At 37.3% G+C, this 27,373-nt stretch overlaps 1 protein-coding gene across 3 annotated transcripts in view; it reads left to right on the top strand.

Moving 5' to 3' along the window:
• Positions 1–27,373, top strand: part of LOC125272534 (zeta-sarcoglycan) — a 364,989-nt gene that overhangs the window by 203,889 nt on the left and 133,727 nt on the right. For all 3 annotated transcript variants that reach the window (XR_007185871.1, XM_048197425.1, XM_048197424.1), the window contains exon 2: positions 3,041–3,235. Coding sequence is in view for 2 of the 3 variants with exons in the window: in XM_048197425.1 (XP_048053382.1) it covers positions 3,041–3,235 (195 nt within the window). In the remaining variant the exon portion in view is untranslated. The remainder of the gene's footprint in view (positions 1–3,040; positions 3,236–27,373) is intronic.

Raw genomic sequence — 27,373 nt, 5'->3', positions numbered from 1 at the left:
GTGTAGTTCCGGTGTATGCTGCGTTTGTAAGAGACCAGAGGTGTAAAGTACTTGAGTAATTTTACTTGATTACTGTACTTAAGTATTATTTTTGGGAGTTTTTACTTTAGTTGAGTACATTTAAAAATCAATACTTTTACTTTTACTTGATAACATTTTTTGAGAAAAAAGAGTACTTTTTACTCCTTACAATTTTATTTACAGTCAAAAAGTACTTATTTTTTGGAGATCACTTCATTCTATTTTCCTTTGCTATTACCAAACCAATTGAATTGCACTGATGACCAGTTTAATTTAGAGGTTATTTATTCAATGAGATTCATTTTCACATTCCATGAAATTGGTCAGACATGTTCATTGGTCCTTTGGAAGTGACTTCATGTCACGTCAATTACCACAATGCACAGCACCTTGACCTCAAAGAATATACACTAAGAAGAAGCGACACTCAATAGAATGTTCCATTGCAACACCTGCGCCCAGCAGCGGCCTTGCATTTCCGCCATTTTGGGGTGAAGGTGACTTGGCAGTCCACTAGTTTTCAAGGCAATATCAGCTGCTTTGTTAAAAAAAAAACTTTTTCACAAAAACTTTTTGCTCTCAGTCAGTTTGGGTTAAAACTCTTCAAAAGATCTAGTATTAGTATTAGACTTATAAACACTGAATTAATATCGACATATGAAATTAAATTATGACATGCATCAGAAAAATTGGGAATGTTGGACAATAAATATATGAATATAACAGCTTGATTTTGCAGTGTTGTCTAATGTCCACTGAAGTAAAAGTGTCCAAAAGTGGGAATAATGCGATAACGGACACAGCAATGCATCATGTATTATAAGATCATTATGTTTGTAGTGATCCATTAAAACGTACAATATAGCTTATTTCAATCCAGACTTAGATATTATTACTATTACTCCACTAGGTCTGAAATATACTGATCGCTGTAAATATGATGATCTTAAATGTATTAATTATTAATTTACTATTAATAAATGTGTAAAGTTTCATAAAATGGAAATACTCAATAAAGTAGGCTAACTACGTTACCTCAGATGGTTGAATGGTTGGATTCCACAACTGGTAAAATAAAACATATATAAGACAATACAACATTTACTGTGGGAGCCATACAATTTACTGATGACTTAATTTAAAAAAACTGTTCTACTGCGCTTCTGATTTGGCAGTGAAATTCGCTGATTTTGGGTGCATAAGATGTGAAGGATTCAATGCTCCAGTTAGTATTTTCACCACATAATGGTGGCCGCGCTACCGGAGCGCCATCTAGTGACTGTTGCCTAAAAAGTATCAGAGTGTCACCTCTTGGGTTCTATACTCTTTGTTGACCTGGAAATTATAACAGTCAGTGGAAGAAAGTGGAGGAAGTCAAAAATCAGCCACAGAATCAAGAGCACCCGTGGCCAACAGTTCATCTGATGATGAAGATTTTTTCGCTTCTTTGAAACAGACAACACATGAAGCCAGCAAAGAGTTGGACGGATATCTGGCCTGTGTTTCAAACACCAGTGTTTCAGGCACTGCAGGATTGATTTTTAGCCCCAAAAGAGCTAGGCTTGACACTCACAGTTTTGAAAATCAGCTTCTGCTTAAGTTAAATCTGAGGTTTTGCAACTTTGAGTAGTATGTTGCATACTGGCATTAGGTTGTAGTCTTATAGTTTGATAATTAAAAACAATTAAACACAAACAGTTCTAACGGAGGATAAAACTTTGTATGTGGTTCATTCACTTCATGTTTTTAGAGATTAAAAGCTTAAACAAGAATCTCTAGTTTTCATTCTTGCTGTTACTTTTACTTTTTTAATACTCAAGTACAATTTTAATGTAGTACTTTTTTACTTTTACTCAAGTATGATTCTGGCCAGATACTTTTACTTTTAATTGAGTAAAATTTTCACTCAGTACTTGTGCTTTCACTTGAGTAACATTTTTGAGTACTTTTTACACCTCTGTAAGAGACTAGCCTCCAAGCCAGGGGTAGGCAAGTTCGGTCCTAGAGAGCCGCTGTCCTGCTGAGTTTAGCTCCAACCTTAATCAAACACACCTGAACAAGCAAATTAAGCTCTTCAGGATTACTAAGGCTATAGTCAGCTGAAGTTTTTTTTTTTCAGGGTTGGAGCTAAACTCTGCAGGACAGCGGCTCTCTAGGATCGAACTTGCCTACCCCTGCTCCAAGCAGACACTAACTGTGATGTACATGTGAACAGAATACGGACTACAGACGTTTTCCTATTTGTGTAGTAATAATTTGATAGGAATACAATGTAATACAAACCTTAATTTCATCAGGACGTTTCCCCTCAGGAAGTTTTCTCTCAGAACAGAACACAAAATGACTGTTGACAAATGTATCCGTTTTGGAACAGACTACCCACCCAACATTGGGTTACACTGACCCTCTAGGTAGGTGGGAGCAGAGGGGGTTCATAATTTGTATTGACAGTAAAAAATGACCCAGCAGTTGAGTTACAGAAAAACTACCCATTATTTGTATTTGTAAAAATATTACAAATAATGCAATAAAATGACCCAACAGGATGAACCCAGCATTTGAGTTAGAGTTTTTTTTTTTTTTTTTTTTTTACTGCATTATAGTCTAAAGTGGACTATTGAAATAAAATATTCTTTTGTTTCCATCATCTGTCATCGTTTATTATTATTATTATTATTATTATTATTAGCCTATTATTTATTTATCTCACTTTTCACATTCCTATACCGGGACCATTTTTTTCCTAAGTTGTTTCACTTTCAATTAGTTAAACAGTGCTTAATTAATAATGCATGGAAAAGCATTGACAATTCTTTTACACAAAAAGAAGATAAAAAGCAAAGAAATTAACTGGATCAAAGAAAAAGGTCAATTAAACAGTGGATTTATTCAACATTTAAAGAGTTTTTGTTCAACGTGCTTTTGAAGTTGTTGCTGTTTTTTTTTTTTCCTTTTTTTTTTTCTTTTAGAGACTTAAGAAACCTGAAACAAATTTCTCTTTCTGTTTTTTTCTCACTAGATGACTCAGGAGCAGTACATCCTGGCATCTCAGCCAAACCCCCTCCAAAGGCCGGGATGTGCTACCGTGTACCCGGTGGGGATTTATGGCTGGCGAAAGCGCTGTCTCTATTTCTTCATCCTCCTCCTCCTTGTCACCATGATCGTCAACTTAGCCTTGACCATCTGGATCTTAAAAGTCATGAACTTCACCGTGGTGAGCACTTCTCTGTCTTTTATTATGTTCCTCTCTCATATGTTCTTTTAATGCTAATGCAAGCAACACTATTGCTTTTACTTACGACCAACCCCTACAGTAAGTATTAAACATTAGTGCATAACTCGTCCTGTGCTACAGACATGAATTATACCATAAATTGGGCTGCTTTTTGAAGAGAGATGTGCTATTACCCGCATAGTCCTGCATTGAAGGAAGGGCGTAAGCCTTATCTAGGGACCTGAATATCATTGAGACTTTGGAGTGGGCTATTTTGACAATTTTATACCTAGAACACCCTAGCAACTGCATATAGGTACTGTAGGAAGTTTTGTGTGTGTGTGTCAGTGTGATTCATAGGGTAACATCTAAATAAACTGGTTGTATTTAAATAAAAAAGATAACATTTTACAATAAGGTCCCATTACTTAACGTTAGTTAATATATTAACTAACAGTGAACAATACATTTGTTGCAGTATTTATTAGTCTCTGTTAACATTAGTTAATAAAAATACAACCGTTCATTGTTAGTTCATGCTAGCTCAGGTCCATTAAAGGATTAGTTCACTTTCAAATAAAAATTAGCCCAAACTTTACTCACCCTCAAGCCATCCTACGTGTATATGACTTTCTTCTTTCTGATGAACACAATCGGATATATATTAACAAATATCCTGAGGCATCTGAACTTTGTAATGGCAGTGAACAGGGGTCACGAGTATGAGCTGAAGAAAGTGCTTCCATCTACTAAGGCTGTGACGGTGGCAATTTTTTACTACCGAGGTGGGAAATCACCAACAACCGCCGGTGTTGTGGTGGTGGTGTCCGGGTTGGTTTTATATATAGTGCCCTCCACAATTATTGGCACCCTTAGTAAATATGGTGTTATATTTCATTCAAAAAATTCACAAAATTCTAACCTTTCATTGAAGGAAAACAGTTGAAAGTGGGGGGAAACTCACATTATGAAATAAATGAATTTCTCCAATACATGTTGGCCACAATTATTGGCACCCCTAGAAATTCTTATGAGTAAAATATCTCTGTAGTATATTCCCATTCATATTTACATTTTTTTTAGCACACCAGGGTGACTAGGAGCATGAAATTGTCCATCCATGACTTCCTGTTCACCAGGAATATAAACATGAGGAAACACAAATGCCAAATTCCCGTAATCATTCATCACAATGAGTAAAACCAAAGAATATAGTTCTCATGTGTAGTAAAAGATTGTTGGGCTTCACAAAATAGAAAGTGGCTGTAAGAAAATACCTAAAACATTGAAAATCCCCATTTCCACTATCAGGGCAATAATGAAGAAGTTCCAATCAACTAAACGTGTTACAAATCTGCCTGGAAGAGGACATGTGTCTAAATTGTCCTAATGCATGGTGAGGAGGAAAGTTTGAGTGGACAAAGACTCTCCAAGGATCACAGCTGGAGAATTGCAGAGATTAGTTGAGTCTTGAATCTCAGAAAGCCTAAAAAACATGATCAAACAGCACCTACATCCCCACAAGATGTTCGGGAGGGTTTCAAGAAAAATCCTCTGCTTTCATCCAGAAACAATCTCCAGCATATTCAGTTGTCAGACACGACTGGAACTTCAAACGGGACCGGCTTCTATGGTCAGATGAAACTAAAAAAATAGCTTTTTGGCAGCAAACCCACCAGATGGGTTTGGTGCACACATGGATAAAAAGTACCCCATGCCCACGGTTAAATATACTGCTGGATCTTTAATGTTGTGGGCCTATTTTTCTGCTGGAGGTCCTGGACATCTTGTTCAGATACATGGTATCATGGAATCTATCAAATACCAACAGATAAAAAATCAAAACCTGACCGCTTCTGCTAGAAATCCAATAATGGGCTGTGGTTGGATCTTCCATCAGGACAATGAACCAAAACAAACATCAAATCCAACACAAAAATGGGTCACTGAGCACAAAATGAAGCTTCTGCCATGGCCATCTCAGTCCTCTGACCTGAACCCTAAAGAAAATGAGTGGAGTGAACTGAAGAGAAGAAGTACCAACATGGAGCTGGAATCTGAAGGATCTGGAGAGATTCTGCATGAAGGAATGGTCTCTGATCTCTTGTCAGGTGTTCTCCAAACGCATCAGGCATTATAGGTGAAGACTCAGAGCTGTTATCTTGCAAAAAGTTTTGAATAAAAGGGTGCCAATAATTGTGGCCAACGTGTTTTGGAAAAAAAACATTTATTTCGTAATGTAAGTTTCCCCCCAACTTTCAATTATTTTCCTTAAATGAAAGGTTATAATTTTGTGAATTTTTTGAATGAAAGATCAAAAGGATACATTTATTTTCACAGCTGCTTTTGCTCATAATTACTAAGGGTGCCAATAATTGTGGAGGGCACTGTATATCAAAGGTTGCGTTAGACTTGCGATTTGCTATCATTTTGATGGACAGGATCGTCATAATCATTTTAATTTTTATATTTTAAATACATTTAATAGCTTCTGATTTCGTCCACATTTTCATTTTTATTCATGAACTTAAAAGCAAATAGGCATAGGCTATGCATTTATTTATATTATGAAAAGAAAGTTGATCAAAGACTGCGTCACTTTTCATCTTGAACACTTCGAGGATTGTGAGTGAATGCGATCATCCTTTCCTCTTTACTACTGTACAGAACAAAATAAGCATGAATGAAAATCAAAAAATATGTTTAAAGATACAGTAGCTTACCGAAATCTCTATCACGAGATTAAAAATAATAAAAGGAACCATTTAAAACAAAACAAACTGGATTGGAAACTTTATTATGTAAGTAACTATAAGTATTATAACTTTATTATTATAAAATAGACTTAAACTGGGTGCTTGCCTGTGTGTATCGTTTTCATTTTATTCTGGAGTCTGAACTCGCGCTCAGCTGTCACACTGGAGCGCGCTCACCACCAACTGGACAGGGGTGGGAATTACAGTTACAAGCAACATCAGCCTCGGTAATCTGTCAAAATGATGGACGGGCTGCAGATTTTTTCCCGTCACTGCTAAAACAATTCTGTAAATGACGGAAAATTTTTGGTTAATGCGACCTTTGAGATTATATAGACTATATATATATATATATATATATATATATATATATATATATATATATATATATATATGTCACAATACCACTGGTGACACTCCATGACCGCGGTGGCAACTTCACCACCGTGGTGGCGCGGTTGTCGTGCCTACCGTCACAGCCCTACCATCTACATCCATCCATCATAAATGTGTACTCCACATGGCTCCGGAGGGTTAATAAAGGCCTTCTGGAGCGATGCATTTGTGTAAAAAAAAAATAAAAAAAATCCATATTTAAGTTATGAACTAAAATATCTAGCTTCCGCCAGACCGCCTTGCATATTCAAGTTACAAAGAAAGTGTTAACTGGCGTCGCATCAGTTAAGCTTTTTCCGTAAGTTGAATAGGGAAGGCATAGGACATAGCATAAGCTTTTTGAACTGCAAGAGTTTTACACTTTCTTTGTTAAATACAGAAGGCGGTCTAGCGGAAGCTAGATATTTTACTTCAAAACTCGTTAAATATGGATATATTATTGTTTTTTTTTTGTTTTTTTTGTTTTTTACACAAACGCATAGCTTCGCTTCAGAAGGCCTTTATTAACCCCCCATAACCATGATGGATGGATGTGGATGGAAGCACTTTCTTCTTCTTGGATGTGTAAGGATATTTATTAAAATATCTCTGATTGTGTTCGTCATAAACAAGAAAGTCATATACACCTAAGATGGCTTGAGGGTCAGTAAAGCTTGTGCTAATTTTCATTTGAAAGTGAACTAATCCTTTAAATAATATTAAAGGTGCCCTAGAATTAAATATTGAATTTATATTGGCATAGTTGAATAACAAGAGTTCAGTACATGGAGACATACACTGAGTTTCAAACTCCATTGTTTCCTCCTTCTTATATAAATCTCATTTGTGTAAAAGACCTCCGAAGAACAGGCGAATCTCAACATAACACTGACTGTTACGTAAGAGTCGGGGTGTACGCCCCCAATATTTGCATATGCCAGCCCATGATCAAGCCATTAGACAAGGGCAGAATGTCTGGATGTGCACAGCTGAATCATCAGACTAGGTAAGCAAGCAAGAACAATAGCGAAAAATGGCAGATGGAGCAATAATTACTGACATGATCGATGTTAACATGATATTTTTAGTGATATTCGTGAATTGTCTTTCTAAATGTTTCGTTAGCATGTTGCTAATGTACTGTTAAATGTGGTTAAAGTTACCATCGTTTATTACTGTATTCACAGAGACAAGAGCTGTCTCTATTTTCATTTTTAAACACTTGCAGTCTGTATAATGCATAAACACAACTTCATTCTTTATAAATCTCTCCAACAGTGTGTAATGTTAGCTTTAGCCATGCAGCATAGCCTCAAACTCATTCAGAATCAAATGTAATACATCCAAATAAATACTATAGTTACATGATCCGATGTATGCAAGCAGCATGCATGACGAACATCTTGTAAAGATCCATTTTGAGGGTTACAGTAGCTGGGTAAACTGTGTTTATGCTGTTCAAGGCAAGCGCAAGCTCCGGGGGAGGGGGAGCATGAGAATTAAAGGGAACGCAACCTATATATCGGTGCATAGTTAATGATGCCCCAAAATAGGCAGTTAAAAAAATGAATAAAAAAAAAAATCTATGGGGTATTTTGAGCTGAAACTTCACAGACACATTCAGGGGACACATTAGACTTATGTTACATCTTAAAAAGAAGTTCTAGGGCACCTTTAACAGATGCAAATTTGGATTTTAATGATATGTTTGTAAATGTTACAAATTTAGCGTAGACAAGCACCACTCATATTTTCTTGAGAAAGTGTAAAAATCTAGTCATATCTGATTCTCAACAACTTGGTGTACATTTGGTGTATTCTCTCATTGGCTCAAATACTCTGTCTCCTTTTTTCTATTTGTGTGAATGACCTTACTCAGATGGTCCAGTGTACTAGCTAGCAAGCATGAGGTCACAGAACTTTATTTACCCAGCTGATTTGTCCTTGTTTAACAGCATCTGCCACACATGCTGGCTATACAGAATTACAAAGCATGGACTGCCTGGATCAGCGGAGTTGTGAACCTACTCAAAAATGAACACTCTGTGGTTTGTCTGCCGAGACAGCAAGAAGAAATGAGAGGACTTTGTGGCTTTGTGTGTGTCTGTACGATTTAGGAAGTGACTGTGTAAGCACTATAATGGAACTACAATACCTCTTTGTAGAGTTAGCGTGTGTTTTAAGTCTCTGCTATTGTAACACATGGCAGGCTCATGAAACCTCTTTTTGGCGTATGTGCTCATGTGTGGTCGTAGGCCCTTTTGGTGAGTAGCGTTGGGTGAAATGCTCCTTAGTCATGTCATCCTATCGTCAGCCTGTGAGATCGCTGATACATGTTATTATCGCATGGGGTGGGGGGTTCAATCGTTTACTTATCTGATCATTTATTTACTTGATTATTTACTTATTTCTTTAATTATTTACTTAGTTTTAATGTCATGGGAAATTCCTACAGGAGTCGCGTAGGAATGTTTCACTCAAAAGTCAAGCCTGTGGATCTCACACAGGCAATTTGCAAACTTTGCACAAGAATTATGCTGGTGAAGGAGTCTCAAACCACAATCAATTATTCACTAAAATGAAAGCAAAAACTGGCCGAGATTTTGGTATCTGTCACTGCATTAATGGCACATTAATTCTCTCAGAGACGACTAGAGCTGAATCTACCTATATGCTGATAACAGTAGGCTATATCAACTATCTAATTTATTAGCTAAATTTTTCTCTTGTAGCCCATACATTAATGATAGTGAAAAAAAAAAAAAAAAAGAAGAATCAATATTTCTTGGTAAACAAGTTTTTAAGTCTGTGTTTGAATCTGCTTTTGATTTTCATTGATGACTGATTAATGTGCAGTGTTCAGACCTACAGACTGTTATTATATAAATTTAGTAATAATATTAATAATAATAATTTGTCATTGTATTGTTATTAGTGTTATTTATGTGCTATGTAAACAAGACAAAATGCAGATGAACAATGATGCCTTTTTTGTCTTTTATATGAATGATGTATCTCTTTTATAACAAGTACTTAATTGTGAATAGATCATCTCACAATTTAATTTTTATGTGGGATGTAGTTTTGTAGTCTGTTTTAAATACATTTTCATCTAGGAGTCCTCAATCCTCATACACGTTGGTTATGCGGTGATGTCATTGTGAAATTACAGGAGGGCAAATTAATTGTACAATAATAATAATAATAATAATAATAATAATAATAATCGTCTTATCATCAAAGGCATCTGCCATCAGCGATATCTCTGACTATTTCGATACACATCATTGTCTGTTGGCTCAACCCTACTGTGCAGCTGTGTGAACCCTACTTTGCTGTATGACTGCCAAAGGGACTATTCCATGCACAGACTTATAACTTTGGACTTTATCTTGGCAAACCTTGAGTTGTTTAACCTGTATAGTGCCTCCCAGGTGGGTCTTTCCCCAACTACAATGGCAGATATCAAACCTTTTGTTTCATCAATATATGAGCCACCAGAGTTGGACTGAATGACCATATATAGGCATACTGTATATTCACACATACACATATATTCTCCCATTATTCCTTGTTATCATGACTGCATGGAACTTTAAAAATTCAGAGCTGGTGCTGTGATGTGTCCATACTACTACTACTACTACTACTACTACTACTAATAATAATAATAATAATCTAGTTTAAAATCTAGTTTATAACCCATGTGCCAAATTCTTAGAAATTCACTCTTTGTATCCACATCTTTGTAATCACATATATCAACATGTGTGTTGGTCAGACTTCAGGAATTTAATATGAGAGGTTTTTCATATATTAATACCAGTAAATCACTTACAGGCCCAAAATGTCAAAGCTAATTTTAATGCAGAAATGAAAAACATGCTTATCTCAATAGAATCAGGCAAGACAACATTAGCATCATGCCATTGACCCAGCTATAGAAAAGGGGCACGATTTGAATGCTCCACAAAAACCTTCAAAGCAATAATCTCTGGCCTATAGAAATCATAAACTCTGAAATTATGTGGCAAAGATGCAAGTAAAAATATATTTTTGTAACCATAACAACTTTTTTTTTTTTTTTTTTCTGGCTTATCTTGATGGTTTAGCTCAATGGTTAAATCTCAGGGATAGTAACAAATAGGTTGCAAGTTCATCCCTCGCAAGGAATGATCCATCACTGTGGCATCTTTCAGAAAGGCACTTAGAGATCAACTTTCCTGTGGGAATGTTCTTTTAATGGGTGTACTGGATGTCGCTTTGGTTATTCTCAAGTTAGTTTTTATTGTCTTAGTGGTTTCCTGAAACTAGGGTCTCTGTTCTGTCCCATACAGAACAAGAGGCATACCATACCATCCGTCCATCCATCCATCCATCCATCCATCCATCCATCCATCCATCCATCCATCCATCCATCCATCCATCCATCCATCCATCCATCCATCCATCCATCCATCCATCCATCCATCCATCCATCCATTCCTGTGGGCTAATAGTGCAGGCTCATACACAATTGAACAAATGCTCAAGTGGGAGATGCATGTTCGAGTCTGGCCTGTGTTGTGTTCCCATTCCATTAACTTTCACTATCCTTGTTTTCCTGTCATATATTCACTGTCTTAATATAATAATAAAAAATAACATCTTTACTCCACATTATTTAAACATGGGAACTAGTGAAATAACGCACAAAGGCTTTTAAGCATACACTATCTTACACTATAACTGTCAGATAAATATCTTTATAGTGTCATCAGAGCACTTACATATTGTATTTTGCTCTACAGTTATATTAGCGTTAGCAAACTGTACGTTCCCTCATGCGATTACCAACTTACCTAATAATTTTACTAACTCCAAATCTCCAGCTATACTGAAACCAAATGAAAATCATATGGAATGACCATATATGAGGGGCAAACACTTTGACATACTGTACTGTAATACTCACTATCCGTTGCTACGGCAACAAGAGCTTGATAAACCAATCATAAGTTACATATCTATCCATTTTCACCAATTTCTGCAAAATGTGTATTTTCCAACTCAATTTACCTGCCTGGTCACCAGCTATTCCAGCTGTAATATCCCACAATCCCCTGAGGGGCCACTGCTTGAACTGGATATATATGTATGCAAATCAGCTTGGTCAAGTCAAGTCAATCCACCCCTACTGTTTTCATAAATGGCCCCCAACAATCAAATCTCCACTAAGCTGGCCCAAAACAGCAAGGGGGGTGACGGAGGCAGAGATGGAGAGAGTGAGTGAACAAACATCAGGCTTGGGGGAAGGGAAAAAGGCAGATGGGTAATTTCACAAGAGCCGTTAGCAAGTCTCTAGGGTTGGCGGATTCTGCTGTTACTAAATCCAATTGTGCAGATGAATATCCTTCCCGTTAACCCATGAAGCTGAATATTCCACTGATATTAGTCAAATCCCTCACAGTGATAAATGTCACACAAGTCATAATTCTGTCTGTGTGTGTATCTGTTGTGAACTAAGGAAGTAGCCACACATATTTGTGTACAATAATGTGTTTTGGTTTTTTTTTTCTTTCCTTTGTTTGAGCTGTTGAAACTGTTCTTCAAAATATCTTTTAAAGTGTGCCGAACGAAGAAAGTCATAGAGGTTTGGAAGGACGGAGAACTCCTTTTTAAATTACAGTCAAACGTCTTCTAAAAAACAGTAAAGTAAAAGTTACAAACAAACATTTATGAAGCTTTGAAGGTATTTTCAGAGGAAATGTATTTTTGAACTGCTGCTTCTATTTCCTTATGTAATCAGAGCTGTATGTATCTGGCACAAAACATGATCTAAATTAGGGACCATTAATTTAACATAATTTACAAAACCTTCAAAAACATAAATTTATATAACTTGAAAGCTTAGTGATGAAAATCTGAATTTAACTAATTATGTAGCTTAGAAAAGATGCAGTGACTGAATTAGTGAATTACATATTTAATACATTAATTATTTATTTGATCAGAGAATCATTTATTTATGTAAACCAAGCAAACAAACTTATTCACTTATGTAAACCGCTACTTGTTGGGGAAAAAAAAAACAAAAACAACAACTACTACTTGTTGTTTCTCTATTTTGAAAATACAGTTATGCTACTGAAATGCATAGTTAGGTTAGTAGCTTTGCTACTTTAACTTATTTATTACCTAGTCTTAATTAGCCAGACTTAAAACAAGTCTAGTCCTCATTGCAGCTCATTCCATTTATATAGGAATAAATAAGGCCACCTTATTAACATGCAGTGTGACCAACCACATTTTGTTTTTCTTTGCTGTGCTATGCTTTTGTTTTGCTGTGTTTTGTTTGGTCATTTAGGAGGCTGGGTCAAGGGCATAGAATTTAGTAGGGACGCTAGAGATACATCCCTACCAATAACAAGCAACAGCTAAATTGTCCCTAGCAATAATTTTGATCAAACAATTAAAATACATATATATGTAACTGCTGTTGTTATCATTTTGGTCACATTTCAAATGAAGTAATTAGAACCTTGAACCTTAGAAGTTAGAGTAAATACGCTGGGAAATTGCACTCTTTTTTCAAGGGCATGCTTTCATTGCATTGATTGAGTAAGAACATAAGGTAAGTGTTTAAAACGTGTACAGTTCATGTTTTCCCTTTTTAACTTTGATTTAATTTTGTAGGTACCGGGTACCGGGTATGTTTTCTTTCAGAATCATCATTGGTCCAATTTATTTTTAATATTTTAATATTAACTTATTATTAACTCCAATGAGATTTATGACACAACGCTTCCCCGCGATTGACAAGTTTTTCCGTCAGTCCATGTTTTCACTGTTATACGGCAGGGGGCACTGTTACAGAACCTTTGAATCCAAAAACAAGTGAAGAAAATGATCTGTGTAAACCAGTAGGAGATGAGCTGCATCTGAAAGTTTAAAAATGCTGCCTATGGAGGACTCATTCCAAGGTAGGCAGCCATTAATGCACGTCCCAATCCAATGTTAGCTTCACTTCTTTTCCCTGAGATACCTTCATCTGATTGATTTTTGAAGGCAGCATAGATATATCCCTCTCTGCCTTTGATATCCCACAATCCTGTGCTTTCCATTCTGTGACAGGGCTAAAACATAAAGATGGTGTTTGAAAGTTGCGGTTTGTGGTCAGTTTGTATGCAAATGTATGTTTTTGGCTAATGTTTTCCACTTCTGATGTCATTTCTAGTGAGAAATTACTATTGTAGTAATTAAATATTTGCTTGGTTATCACCAAAGCTCGCTCTATTTTGATGTAGATCATTAAACTGTTACGCTGCCTCAGAAGTCATGAGGTACCTTTGTGCGTAAAAGCTGCCTATAAAGTCATTGCCTGATAAGGCAGCGAGGCAACAAGTCAGCTGCCTAAGTTTTCGGACACAGCCCTAGTCTCGCGTAGCCAGACTTTCAGACTGTTGGCAGAAGGTCTGGACTCCAGCAGCTTCCACTGGCCAAGGACTGCACAAGAGGACATCTGACCGACATGTAAAGCAACCAATCACAGCTTCTTTCTTTGGACATGATGTCCCCACAATAACAGACCAGCATGCAATTCATTCAAAAACGTTTTGCAGGTTTACTAGAACAATGGCACAACAATGGTGCTGTTAACTTTTATGCTTTTGAAAATGCAGCATTTAGTTGATCCTGATAAACGGAAACTGTCACAGTTGTAAACACAACAGGTATCTTTTTCCATAAGGGGGTTTGGCTTCACGATGGCTTTGTTTCCAGGTCGTTAAAGACTGTAACACATCTCCCTGAAATTCTGGAGAATTCAAATAAATCAGAAACGACTTTGAAACTCTCAAAGTGTTTCCAATTTTGTGTGCCATATGCATCAGACATTCAACCAACGGTCCATGGGCGTGACTTCTGAGGCTGAGACTGTAGAAGTTATTTATGCATAAGTAAGCTAACGTGATCACCAAACATTCAACACAGCGTGTGACTGTAGTGATCAGATGTATGTAAAGTAGACTGTAGCTACTTCCCAACACTGGTCAGTTCATATGTATTTGTGAGTTTGGTCTTTGAGGTAAGCGACTAGAGAATTTGTGTAGAGTGAAAGAGAAAGAAAGTGGGTCAAAGAACTTTACATCTTTGAACTTTGAGTGAAGCCAAGTAATGTATTTGCCCTCTTTCAGAGGAAGTGCACAGAGGTTGTCACACAGCCCTCTCTCTTTGTTCCTCTCCATCAGTTTTTTCCTTATTCTTTTTCTCTTTTTTGGAATGCATCTGATCTCTTGCTCTGTGTGTATGAGGTTGAAAGGCTGTTTTGAAAGTTGGTGCATCATAAGCAGATAGAGGAAATTCATTGGTTTTCCTTCTGCATCAAACTGTGTGTGTTGAATGTCTGCTTGAGCATAAAAGGCTGGGTCATCATGAGTGATGGCTTGTTTGAATGTATGTGTACAAATGCAGTCTTGAAATGACCTGGAAAGTGCTTTTAGTCAGAATGAAACATAGGCAACTTTGTGTTTAAAGTCAAACTAACATCAGGCGTTTTCAGTAGATCATATATGTTTAGAAATTTTCCCATGGATTTTGAGCAAGCATTTAGTTAGTGGCGTTATTTGAGCAACATCAGATATTCTTCTCATCGTACTTCATGTTAATTGATATATTGATTTATTCAAACCCTACTAGCTTGAAATGACTTTGGATCAGTAACTGAGAAGATCCATCCGAGCATATCTTTCCTTCATAGCAGTTTTCCCTTATTATTTCTAAATGGAATATTACGGAGCAAGCTGGTTTTGATATAAAGGGCAAGGCAATCATTTATGCATGCTTCCTGTTTGGTCTGCTTATTAGAGATTTGATGAATAAGGTTCCACATTTGAATGATTGCTTCCTGATTGTTTATTAAGTTTCAATGTCATGGGTCGCAGCAGTAAAAGGACAGAGTTAGCAGTATGCCTGTGTGTGCCTGCAAGCTCACGCTCATATTTCTCTTCTTTTTTGTTTAAATGAAACGAAAGCCGTTGCTGTGAAAATTATTATTATCTTAAGTGTCCTTTTTTTTACACATGAGCTGTTCAGTACAATAGAAGTTGAAAAGCTTTAGATTCAAAAACCACAAAGCCCCAGGCAGAACAAAAAGAAAGAAAAAGAGATTTATAATAAAATAAAGAGATAAGCGATGAGATGAACAGAGAGAACGATTCTGAGTTCATATGCACAGTTGCTGCTATGTATTCATCAAATATAAGTCTTATTATGAAGGCTTTTGTTTGCATCCTGGAGAAATGCGGACTAAAGTGTGATGTTGTGTAGTAGTTAAGGCTCAGGATTGGCAACTGAAAGATTGTTAGTTTGAACCCCATGAGGTTTGACCCATTTTATTGCCATTATGATACATTTCTGAGAAATGTGTGATAACAGTCAAGTTGTTTCAGAGGCATAGCAAGCTGTTAGTTACTCTACCATTCAAAAGTTTGGGTTTGGTAAAATTTTAATGTGTTTGATATACATTTCTTATGCTCACCAAAGCTGCAGTAATTTAAAATAACTCTTTTCTATTTTTAATATATTTTAAAATATAATTTATTCATGTGATGGCAAAGCTGAATTTTCAGAAGCCATTACTCCAGTCTTCAGTATCACATGATCAGGCCTGGCGCTGATGCCACAAGGGGGCCTAAGGGGGTGTTGCCCCCTCAGTTACAATTTGTCCCCCCTCCAACCCCGAAACGTTAACCCTTTGACACATACGATCACACCGGTGTGATCAACTGCTAAATTCAACTGTGCTTTCGCTTTTAGGCTGGCACTGAGCCAGAGACGGACACGCTCAGTGCTTTATATATCACAACTATTAAGTGTTTTTAATCACATAATGTTAAATAGACATTTAAATTAATAAATATCTTTTTTTATATAATAAAAATAATTCAGTCATTGCTGTAAAAGAAGTACATATTTTTAACAACTTGTCTTAATGTGACCTGTTCTGCAGCCAAAAGTCTGGATAAGCTAAAGTATGGTCGCATTTTGTTAGGGGAAAAAACTGCTCGTTATTGGAAAATCGAAATCGCACATCAAAATGTCACATAGCTTAAAAAATATTGATGTTAAAAGCATGGCTACATTTTGTTCCTCCTAAATGAAAGCACACATACATTGACTCATGGTTTTCTTCCCACACTCTCACCATAAGTCTGAAGAATATCCTTCAGACCAGCCAAATAAAAACTAAACATTCAAAAACACTCTTGACATTAAGACACAAGGTAAAAGCGAGCTAAGTGTGCTGGGTTCATGCTGGGTTAGATTGGTCACAGAGAGCGTGAACAGGGACTGAATGCAGTTGATATGAGTTTAATGCTGAGCTGTTTGGGGCTATTGAGAAGGACCTGTGTAATTCTGAAGAGGGTTGCTAAGAGGTGAGAGGCAGGTAAAAAGAGAACACCAAGGGCTTTTTTGTATGCCGAGCTGTTCATACTGTAAACAACTCTCTTACAGACTTGCGCGCAAATGGGAATGACAGGAAAACAGTCTGATGAATGAATTTGTTCCTTTCATGCATCTCGTTTGACAAAACCACACACATGAATTAAAAGAGCAGACCACTCAGCATCCCACACATCTTCATACTCGCATGCAGACAAATTCTGAAATAAAAGGGCTATATTCTACACTTCCTTTTTATTATAAGCAACATATTTTAATTATAATATATATATATATATATATATATATATATATATATATATATATATATATATACACATATATATAAAATTAGAATTTAACATTTAGTAATTTCAGGTAACAGGTTTCAGAATTTTAGTTGCATGATATGTTTCTAGACCCTGATTATACCGACTGCTGTACAAAGTTTTGCATCAGTTATTTTAATGAGAAAATCCCAGTCGTCTCTTTAATTCATCTTTCAAAAGTACTTTGTACTTTAAATTACTTATTACCAGTGAAAACTTTTTTTTACTTTTATTCAAATGATTTTTGTTGGATATTTTGACTTTTATTTGAGTACAATTTTGACAGATATACACTGCCCTCCAAAAGTTTGGAAACACCCCTGACCAAGTGTGGTTTTGGACAATATCAGCATAAATCCTTATATTTTTTTGGTGCAAATACATTACAGTAACTCGACATTATCATTGAAGACCACCAATAATAATTTTCATTTTGATTACATAATAATGCCAATATATACATGTCAATGTCAGACATGCCCCTTTGCCAGCTGTGATGCCTGGTTACTGGTTTAAACTTGGCCAAGGTTTGTAAAAATGTTTGGGTCAGCACACCTTAAAGGTCCCGTTCTTCGTGATCCCATGTTTCAAACTTTAGTTAGTGTGTAATGTTGTTGTTAGAGTATAAATAAAATCTGTACAATTTTAAAGCTCAAAGTTCAATGCCAAGCGAGATATTTTATTTAACAGAAGTCGCCTACATCGAACGGCCAGTTTGGACTACATCCCTCTACTTCCTTCTTTAATGACGTCACTAAAACAGTTTTTTGACTAACCTCCGCCCACAGGAATACACAAGAGTTGCGTTTGTAGAGTGTGTTTGTCGCCATGTCGTCGAAAACGCTGTTATTTTTATCCCGCAGTCCAATCACCGGGTCTGATTCCGGCTCAAATTGCTAGGGTAAAATTAAAGACATGTTTACAATAACACTGAGCGTGTGCATCTCCACGTTATGGTAAGAGGCGTGACTTTTCCGGGCACGGTGCGCTCAGAGCTGTCGAATCACAACACAGGAACCGCTGGCACAATCAGAACTCGTTACGTATTTCTGAAGGAGGGACTTCATAGAACAAGGAAGTCATCAGCCCGTTTTTATGACAGTGGAAACAGCAGTATACAGATAAGTAAATTATGTGAAAAATACTGTGTTTTTTTACACGCGAAACATGAACACGTTATATTGCACACTATAAACACAATCAAAGCTTCAAAAAACCACGAAAAACGGGACCTGTAATGCCGTTTTTATTAATTCTCACAAAACATGTTTTTTTTTTTTTTAATTTTTTATTGTGCATTCCAAGTAATATCAATCAAACTGCAGTTGAGTTGTTTTGATTAAGTAATAATTAAATCCTCGATTATTTTTAGTCAGCTTTAACAAAATTTCCCTCAGCGAGTATTTTTGAAGTGACTAGACAAGGACAGGTCTCTGCAGGACAGTAATAGGAGTTACCAGATCAGTGGGCGAGGCCATAAACAGAGGGGCATTTTTGAGAGCGTTACCTGATTTGCCCACGTCATAGTGTGGGTAGGGTGTAGGGGTGGGGTCGGGTGAAGGGGATCATTTTCATTGCATGATTTATAAACACCCACCAGTTTGAAAACACCCACAAATTCAGAAATGCCCACTTTTGTTCCTCAGAGACCTCATACTCTGACTAGAAGCCTTGTCACCTGACCTGAATACTGCGCACTGATTCGCCAAAACGGACTTATCGGTTTCTTTTTCTACAACAAAAGATATAAGTCTTTTCCCTTTTTCCACAAAAAATTTCTTATTCTTATTATTAAATGTGATAATAAGAAATGTGTCTTGAGGAATGATTTATGAAGGATCATGTGTCTCAGTAATAAATGACATTTTAAAATGTATTAAAATAGAAGGCAGTTACTTTAAATTGTAAGTTACTTTAATATTGTATGTCACAATATTACTATTTTACTGTATTTTTGATCAAATAAATGCAGCTTTAGTTAGCATAAGAGACTCTCTTTTAAAAACATGAAAAAAACATTAACCTTTGAAGAGTAGTGTATCTAACTGTGGTAGACAGTACATTATTTACACAGGAAAAAGAGGATAACAATTCTTGAGCGTGACATACTTAATTTCAGAACTTCAGGAGTGAAAAGCAGGATTTTCCGACAAGCATGTGAAGGCAGCAGCATAGTTGTTCTAGCAACTCCTTCTAGACGGTACATCAAACTATGTTTCAAACAAGCCAAGAAAATGATGCTGTCCCTGATATTTCCCCTTTAAAAACACAAACTAAAAAGTTTTACAAAGAAGTCAGCGCATATACTAAAACTATGGCTGTCTTTCAATTCACTGCACGCATACACAAGCCTTCTGCTGACCCTCTGAACTCTTTGGGGAGCATTAAGCCTGATGGGTAGGTGATAAACTGCAGGAGCGAGGTGAGAATTCAGGTGTGCCTCCACTAAAAGTGCTGATTGGTGTTTCTTAAAACAATACTGAAACAGCTAGTCCTGCCATTATTCACTTTTCAGTGGATTAGCTGTCAAAAGAGGCAGCAAAACAACACCCTGCTCTGAATATATCCCACTCTCCAGACCTCTCCTCACTACAGATACGAATCAGTGCAGTCAGCAGTCTTCGTTTTCTCACTCCCTCCATCTCTCTTCGCCAACACACACACTCAGATACAGCATTCAAGTGGATCTGCGCCATTGGTGTCAGAAATATTGGACTAAACGGGGAAGGCAACATTAGGCGCACAAAGCATGCACACACAATTATTTATACAAAGAGCATGTCTTGCTGTGACAGATCAGTGATTATGAGAGCCATATTGTCTCAGCATCTGTCCCGGGTTTTGTCATACCTCAAGTCTGAATCAACATACTGTCACCACCACTGGCCAGGAAACAAACACGTCGCGACGTCGGGAGGAAGTTTAATCTATCAGCAACTAGTGATAAGAAAACACACAGAAAACACGCTGGTGGTTCATGCTGGATGAATTCAAAATGTTCCCCATCCAAGTACATTTTAATACAATCAGCTTTTAAATATGGTAATTTAGTATTTGCATAATTACAAATGTACAGTTTCATAACAGTGTTGTATAACCAACCAGAATCGTTACCAAACTGAATTTGTTTCTGCAACTTTCAAGCTATTATAGCGACAATTCCCCTGGAGCAACATGGTTTTAAATTCAACAAATTCTAATCATAATTGACCCCATTTATTTTCTTAATATACATTCTGGTCTTATTCTGCACTGTTCATCTGTGCACACTATTCCAAAGGAGGGAGAGAGAGAGAGAGAGAGAGAGAGAGAGAGATCTCAAAAGGCCATTCTGAATTAGCAGTTTGAGTCAGACTCACTAAGGCAGTGAATCATTCAGAGCTGTTACCGAATTTACAGTTAACCCCCCTCCAAGTCATTTTTCAGTTGTGTCCTGCTAGAAACGTAACAGTTAAGCCTCGTTTAAGCCTCATTTACACTGCATGCGTCTGCAGTGCATTACAGCGGCTGCACTCTAGTCAATGCTCTTGTTTACACCAGCCGCTCCGCATTGCGTTTTAGAAGCGTCCCAGTAGCAGCTCGCTGCGCCACTTCGCTAAAGATAGGCACCTCGCCTATTTTTGACGGATGCCGCGTCCAAGACGCGCAGCTCAAATACAAAATAAAGTGAAAATATTCACCCTGAGTAAACTCCCGCTCATATTTCACATCACTAGGAGGCCAGAAACTGACGACAAGAGATTTGAAGTTGACAAATTTTAAATTTCTTTGTTCTTGTTGTCCATAACTGGACTTTTAAGTGTATTAACTTCATCTGTAGGTTACAGCAAAATAAAGTATGGCATAGCAATAAACACAATTAAACCGGACAAAATATAACCATTTAGCCATTAAAAACTAAAAAATCAAGGAAAAAAACGTCAGAGAGGCAGAGAACGTTCTGATCTTAGCAGTGTTGTCGTACGTTTCAAAGGGTTCAAATCGATCACCTTTCGCCTTTCATATCTTGAAATTTATGGACATTCTAACTGCATTCTATAGGCTATATCACACAGTGAGCTGTTGCCCTGCATCATATTCATCATCAGTCAACTGTATGAAATGTCAGATGTCCTAGGTCTGGGGGCGGGATAAGTGCGTTAAATGCGTTAAAAATATATATTTTGTTCTGCAATTAATTAATCTAATTAACGCATTAAATTCACAACAGTGCTGTAATAAATGAATATGTTTTGGGGATGTTTTAGTGTATATTATGACTAGGTTATAAACATACAATGACTTCCTTACAGTAGATTTAATCTTACAGTTGAAGGAAGTCACTGTTTGTTTATACAACCTTGTCATAATATACACTAAAACATCTCATTATCACAGCACACAGGACTGTCACTGAGAAACTACATATTCAATGAACTAAAGTGCAATTTGGCAAACTAAAAAAATACATTTGCCATTTTATACCTTAGTTACACTACATACACATGTATGTACACTATATTGCCAAAAATGTTGAGACGCCTGCCTTTACGTGCATGTGAGCTTTAATGACATCCCATTCTTAAACCGTAGGATGGAGTTGGCCCACCCTTTGCAGCTATAACAGCTTCAACTCTTCTGGGAAGTCTTTCCAGAAGGTTTAGGAGTGTGTTTATGGGAATTTTTGACCATTCTTCTAGAAGCGCATTTGTGAGGTCAGGCAGTGATGTTGGTGAGAAGGCCTGGCTCGCAGTCTCCGCTCTAATTCATCCCAAAGGTGTTCTATCGGGTTGAGGTCAGGACTCTGTGCAGGCCAGTCAAGTTCCTCCACACCAAACTCACTCATCCATGTCTTTATGGACCTTGCTTTGTGCACTGGTGCACAGTTATGTTGGAACAGGAAGGGGCCATCCCCAAACTGTTCCCACAAAGTTGGGAGCATGAAATTGTCCAAAATGTCTTGGTATGCTGAAGCATTAAGAGTTTCTTTCACTGAAACTAAGGGGCCAAGCCCAACCCCTGAAAAACAACCCCACACCATAATCCCCCTCCACCAAACTTTACACTTGCCGCAATGCAGTCAGGCAAGTACCGTTCTCCTGGCAACCGCCAAACCCAGACTCGTCCATCAGATGGCCAGACAGAGAATCGTGATTCGTCACCCCAGGGAACATGTCTCCACTGCTCTAGAGTCCAGTGGTGGCGTGCTTGACACCACTGCATTCGACGCTTTGCATTGCACTTGGTGATGTAAGGCTTAGATGCAGCTACTCGGCCATGGAAGCCCATTCCATGAAGCTCTCTACGCACTGTTCTTGAGCAATTGCTTCCATTTTGTTATGATACCACTAACAGTTGACCGTGGAATATTAAGTAGTCAGGAAATTTCACGAATGGACTTATAGCACAGGTGGTAACTTATCATGGTACCACACTTGAATTCACTGAGCTCCTGAGAGCGACCCATTCTTTCACAAATGTTTGTAGAAGCAGTCTGCATGCCAAGGTGCTTGATTTTATACACCTGTGGCCATAGAAGTGATTGGAACACCTGAATTTAATGATTTGGAGGGGTGTCCCAATACTTTTTGCAATATAGTGTATGTATGTATATATGTATTGTTTTACAGTGCACAACACCTTTACCTTTTTTTTTTTTTTTTTTATTATTATTATTTTCAGGTAAGGAAAGTAAGTAGAATCTGACCTAAATTATAAGCACTTTAAAATACTTACAATCGGACAGAAGACTTCTCCATGGTCTGTTCTTGCTCAAAATCATAAATCAATGCCCCGGAAGGCAGATAAGGTGACCGTTATTTTAGAACGTATCACCTTATTATTTCCATGGCGACGCATAATGCTTGACACGTGACACACCACACTGCATGACAGATGTATCGCTTTTATTTCATTTTTTTCTTTTTTATTAAAAATATTCACAAAATTGTTAACTATAACTATCTGATAAACTATCTGATATATTCCGATTGTCAAATATATGTAAGTGAATGTTTTGTCATTTAAACACCTTTACAAGGATCATGTTAGTTGATCTATAATGCACAATGGATACCACCATGTTAGTTTGCACCACAAATAATCAGACTTGTCTGATTTACATAAAGAAAAATGAATCCATTTCTCCCAAAATACATAAAAGTAAGTGTCCGGTGAACTTGGAGAAGAATAGAGTAAACTTTAGTTTACCTTACCTTACCTCCACAATGTGTATCTGATATGAATAAAACACATTGAAAGGATTATTATTGCCGCTTCCATGGACATCAATGTGTTTTTTGGTAGTACTTAAATTAAATTAATTTGAGGTATTTTAGGTATATTTATGTCTTTAAATTTGCTGTTCTTTGAGAACCATGTGATATTTATGAGTGAGTCCGAACAAGTAAGTTGTTTTAGTGCTGTGGGAAATCCCATTAACTTTTAAAAGGACAAAGACAAAGATATTGCTTTCATCAGCAGGCATTCAAACTTATTTTTTTTTTAATAATGGATATAATATTATGGACATCAACCTGAAGAATGAATGCTATATCAGAAGCAGGTAATACACTTGTTTAGTCGATCTCTCTCTCTCATAATACTCTACATAATACAATAAGCTTCAATGAAGCGACTCAACGTTCCTTCGTTACTAGTTCTAAAGTGACATTTTAGAATTAGTAACGGAGGCTAGTAACTGTTCACCTATATATATGATAAAAGTTTACTTAAGTATGAGTAGTGTGTAACTTGGCAAACTACAGTTTCAAAACAGCTTCCCCTACACTGGCACACTTGAAGTCTGGTTGATGTTACCAGGCATGATATCAGATGCGTCAATGGATGATGGACCATGCGTCATCCCTGCTGGGTTTCTGGAGTGTTCTTGTGCTGATAACATTCATATCTTCTGAGTCCAACCGCAGTTAGACTCTTTATCACTTAGTTTAGAACACTGATTCACCAGTTCCTCCCACACTCTGTGTTTGCTGTCTCTGTGATTTTGTGGAAACGTTCAGGCAAACGCAATCACACATGCGCACACAGTTGGAGGGGCTATGATATGTTTGTCCAATTAGCCTGGCAACAAAGGATCATTACCTTGACACAGCAGTGTATTAGAAGCTGATTAAAAGAAGATGTCAGGTCCTATGCTGAGCATAATGCGTGGGACCGATACAGATCTTGCTCTCTCAGCAGGCTTGTCCTTTCTTACCCACACTGCCCGTCATGATCACCCTTTCATGTTTGTTTTGTTCTTTCTCTCTTTGTCTTTTGCTCTTTTTTCCCTTTGTTACTTTCTGCTGGAGATGTGTTTATAATAATGCAGCCAGTCTTTGTGGTGAAACTCTTGCTGTGTGGCACTCACAGTCTCTGTGGGTAAAGGCTTTGACAATTGCTCAAGCCAAAGGACCACTGAACTCTTATTGCAATGATTTATCAATCAGACCTCCATGATATAGTTGTTGTTTTTTTTTTTTTTTGTTTTTTTTTGTTTGTTTGTTTTTAACTAACTAACTAGCTAAAACTCATCTATGCATATATCAACCCATCCATCCATCCATCCAATCATCCATCCATCCACACACCCATTTATTCTTCCATCTGTTCATCCACACATCTGTTGTGCAATCTATCCATCCATCCGTTCATCATTTACCCACCAGTTCATCCATCCATCCATCCATTGTTCAACCACCAGTCCGTCCGTCCATCCATCCATCCATCCATCCATCCATCCACACATTTATTCGTCCATCTGTTGCGCAATCTATCCATCCATCTGTTCATCATTTACCCACCTGTTCGTCAATCCATCGATCCATTATTCACCCACCAGTCCATCCATCCATCCATCCATCCATCCATCCATCCATCCATCTGTTCATCCACAAATCTGTTGTGCAATCTATCCATCCATCCGTTCATCATTTACCCACCAGTTCATCCATCCATCCATCCATCCATTGTTCAACCACCAGTCCGTCCATCCATCCATCCATTATTCACCCACCATTCCATCCGTCAACATGCATCCATCCGTCCATTCATCACATGCATGTATCCGTTAATCACATCCATCCATCCATCTATCCATCCACACATTTATTCTTCCATCTGTTGCGCAATCTATCCATCCATCCATTATTCACCCACCAGTCTATCCATCCATCCATCCATCCATCCATCCATTATTCACCCACTATTCCATCTGTTAACATGCATCCATCCATCCATCCATCCATCACATGCATTTATCTGTCCATCACACCAATGTATCTGTCCATCCATCCATCCATCCGTCCATCCACACACCCATTTTTCCATCTGTTCATCCACACATCTGTTGCACAATGTATCAATCCATCTGTTCATCATTTACCCGCCAGTTCACCCATTCATCCATTATTCACCCACCATTCCATCTATCAAATGCATCCATCTATCCATCACATGCATCCATTATATGCAATTTATCTCTTTGAGCATTGTAATGAAATTTGAAATATTTAAAATATGAGTCACAATTTAGTGTCCAATGTCAACAACATAAGTTTGACTACTAAAACAAAGGTTGCATTTTTATCCCTGGTTGAAAACCCAGGATTTGGATAGTTGTTGATATTCTACCCATGTGTTTCTGAGAAAGGTCCTTAAACCGAGTATTCTGAGGGGTTGTCCTTGCAATTAGTGAACTTTAAGTGGCTTTTTAAATCTGGTCAAATAGCGAGTATATTACCCTAAATTAGAAGTCTGACCGTGGCTCCGCTCTGAAGCTCCTCCTCACAGGGGTCTTTAGCTAATCATAGCCCAATCAGTGTTATTATTTAGTCATTTGTGCAAGGCCACCACATCGATCCACTCACAACAAGGACTTACATTATAACACCTCCCAAGCGGGTGATCAGGAGGTGACTGTGTGTGTGTGTGTGTGTGTGTGTGTGTGTGTGTGTGTGTGTGTGTGTGTGTGTGTGTGTGTGTGTGTATGTGGGGGGACACAACTGCTGGTTTGCATTATTTTTCACTGTTCTGCAACATTAATTTTTAAAAGCAGCATCCAGCAAAGGTTGTTTAAATTGAATAAGACATTGATCCAGAGTACACCAGTGCCTGGCAAAGCATAGTTAAATCTACAGCGTGAAAATAAATAAAGTCTTGACCTTGTAATAGGTTATTATTATTGAAATTCTAAAGTCAACTCAACATTAAATTAAAATTCAATAAAGACCTTTATTAGTATTTCAAAGCAAAGTTTGTAACCCCCAGGCGTTATTTATAATTTGTGGATTTTTTTTTTCTCATGTTGGCAGTCATTCAATTTGCAGCTGCATTTTTGTTCTGCAAGCAATGAACAGTGCTGTGGGCTGTGGTATTTGTCAGCGGAGACTGAACTACAGTAACTTAGCTCAATAATAATAATTAATTAATTAATAATTAATCAATAATTGTCATATTTAGTCACGTAACATTATATGTATATGTGTGTATATATATATATATATATATATATATATATATAATGTATATAATTTTTTTTTTTTTTGTCTTTTAGAAGCTGCATTCAAATCTATTTGGCTCAAAAATCGGAACCCTCGGTTTGAATGGTCATGCCTCTGATGAGAACATATCATGTCATACCTGAAACCCAATCTGCTCAAGTGTTGTCTATTCTGGCTCCCTCTGCCTATGGCATCAGCTAATCGAATCCCCTCTAAAGGTTTAAATGGCACTATATTGCCATGAAACAGCCGGCTGACAGCATACTGAAGTGATGATTGTATGTCTGTTTACATGATGTTGATTGCTGACACGGAAATGGTTGATTCACACTTGTGCTGTATTTAAAAATTACTCTGGATGAGTATGCATTTGTGTCTGCAATGCTGATGAAGAGGTTGATGAATGATGCATTTGGAATGGAGTTTCATGAATGGAAGTACAGGCACCTGCATTACAGGAGATTCCACTTTCCCTTCTTGCCCTTATGTCACAGAGATGTTTGGTCTTAACAAGATCAGTCCAGCGTGATCAGTAGAAGCCACTCAGTTGATCGTGACAGAGAGAAGTCCTGAAATTGAAAATGTTAGCTGAGAGAGCGGAAACTCAGATGGCCACTGCTGTCGTGGAAGTTGATGGTAACAAACCACTGTCACACCAGTTGAAGCAGAAATGCAAGCTGTAATAGTTCTAAAAGAAGATCAAGTTATAGGCCTTAAGGCCTCGCTGACACTGTTGTCACTTCTTGAATCTCCTAAAGTGGCCACAGATTGATG

This window comes from Megalobrama amblycephala, linkage group LG7 (genome assembly GCF_018812025.1).
Source record: "Megalobrama amblycephala isolate DHTTF-2021 linkage group LG7, ASM1881202v1, whole genome shotgun sequence".
NCBI lineage: Eukaryota > Metazoa > Chordata > Actinopteri > Cypriniformes > Xenocyprididae > Megalobrama > Megalobrama amblycephala.
Note: the sequence above shows the minus strand (reverse complement) of the source record. Positions and strands in the feature narration are given on the sequence as shown.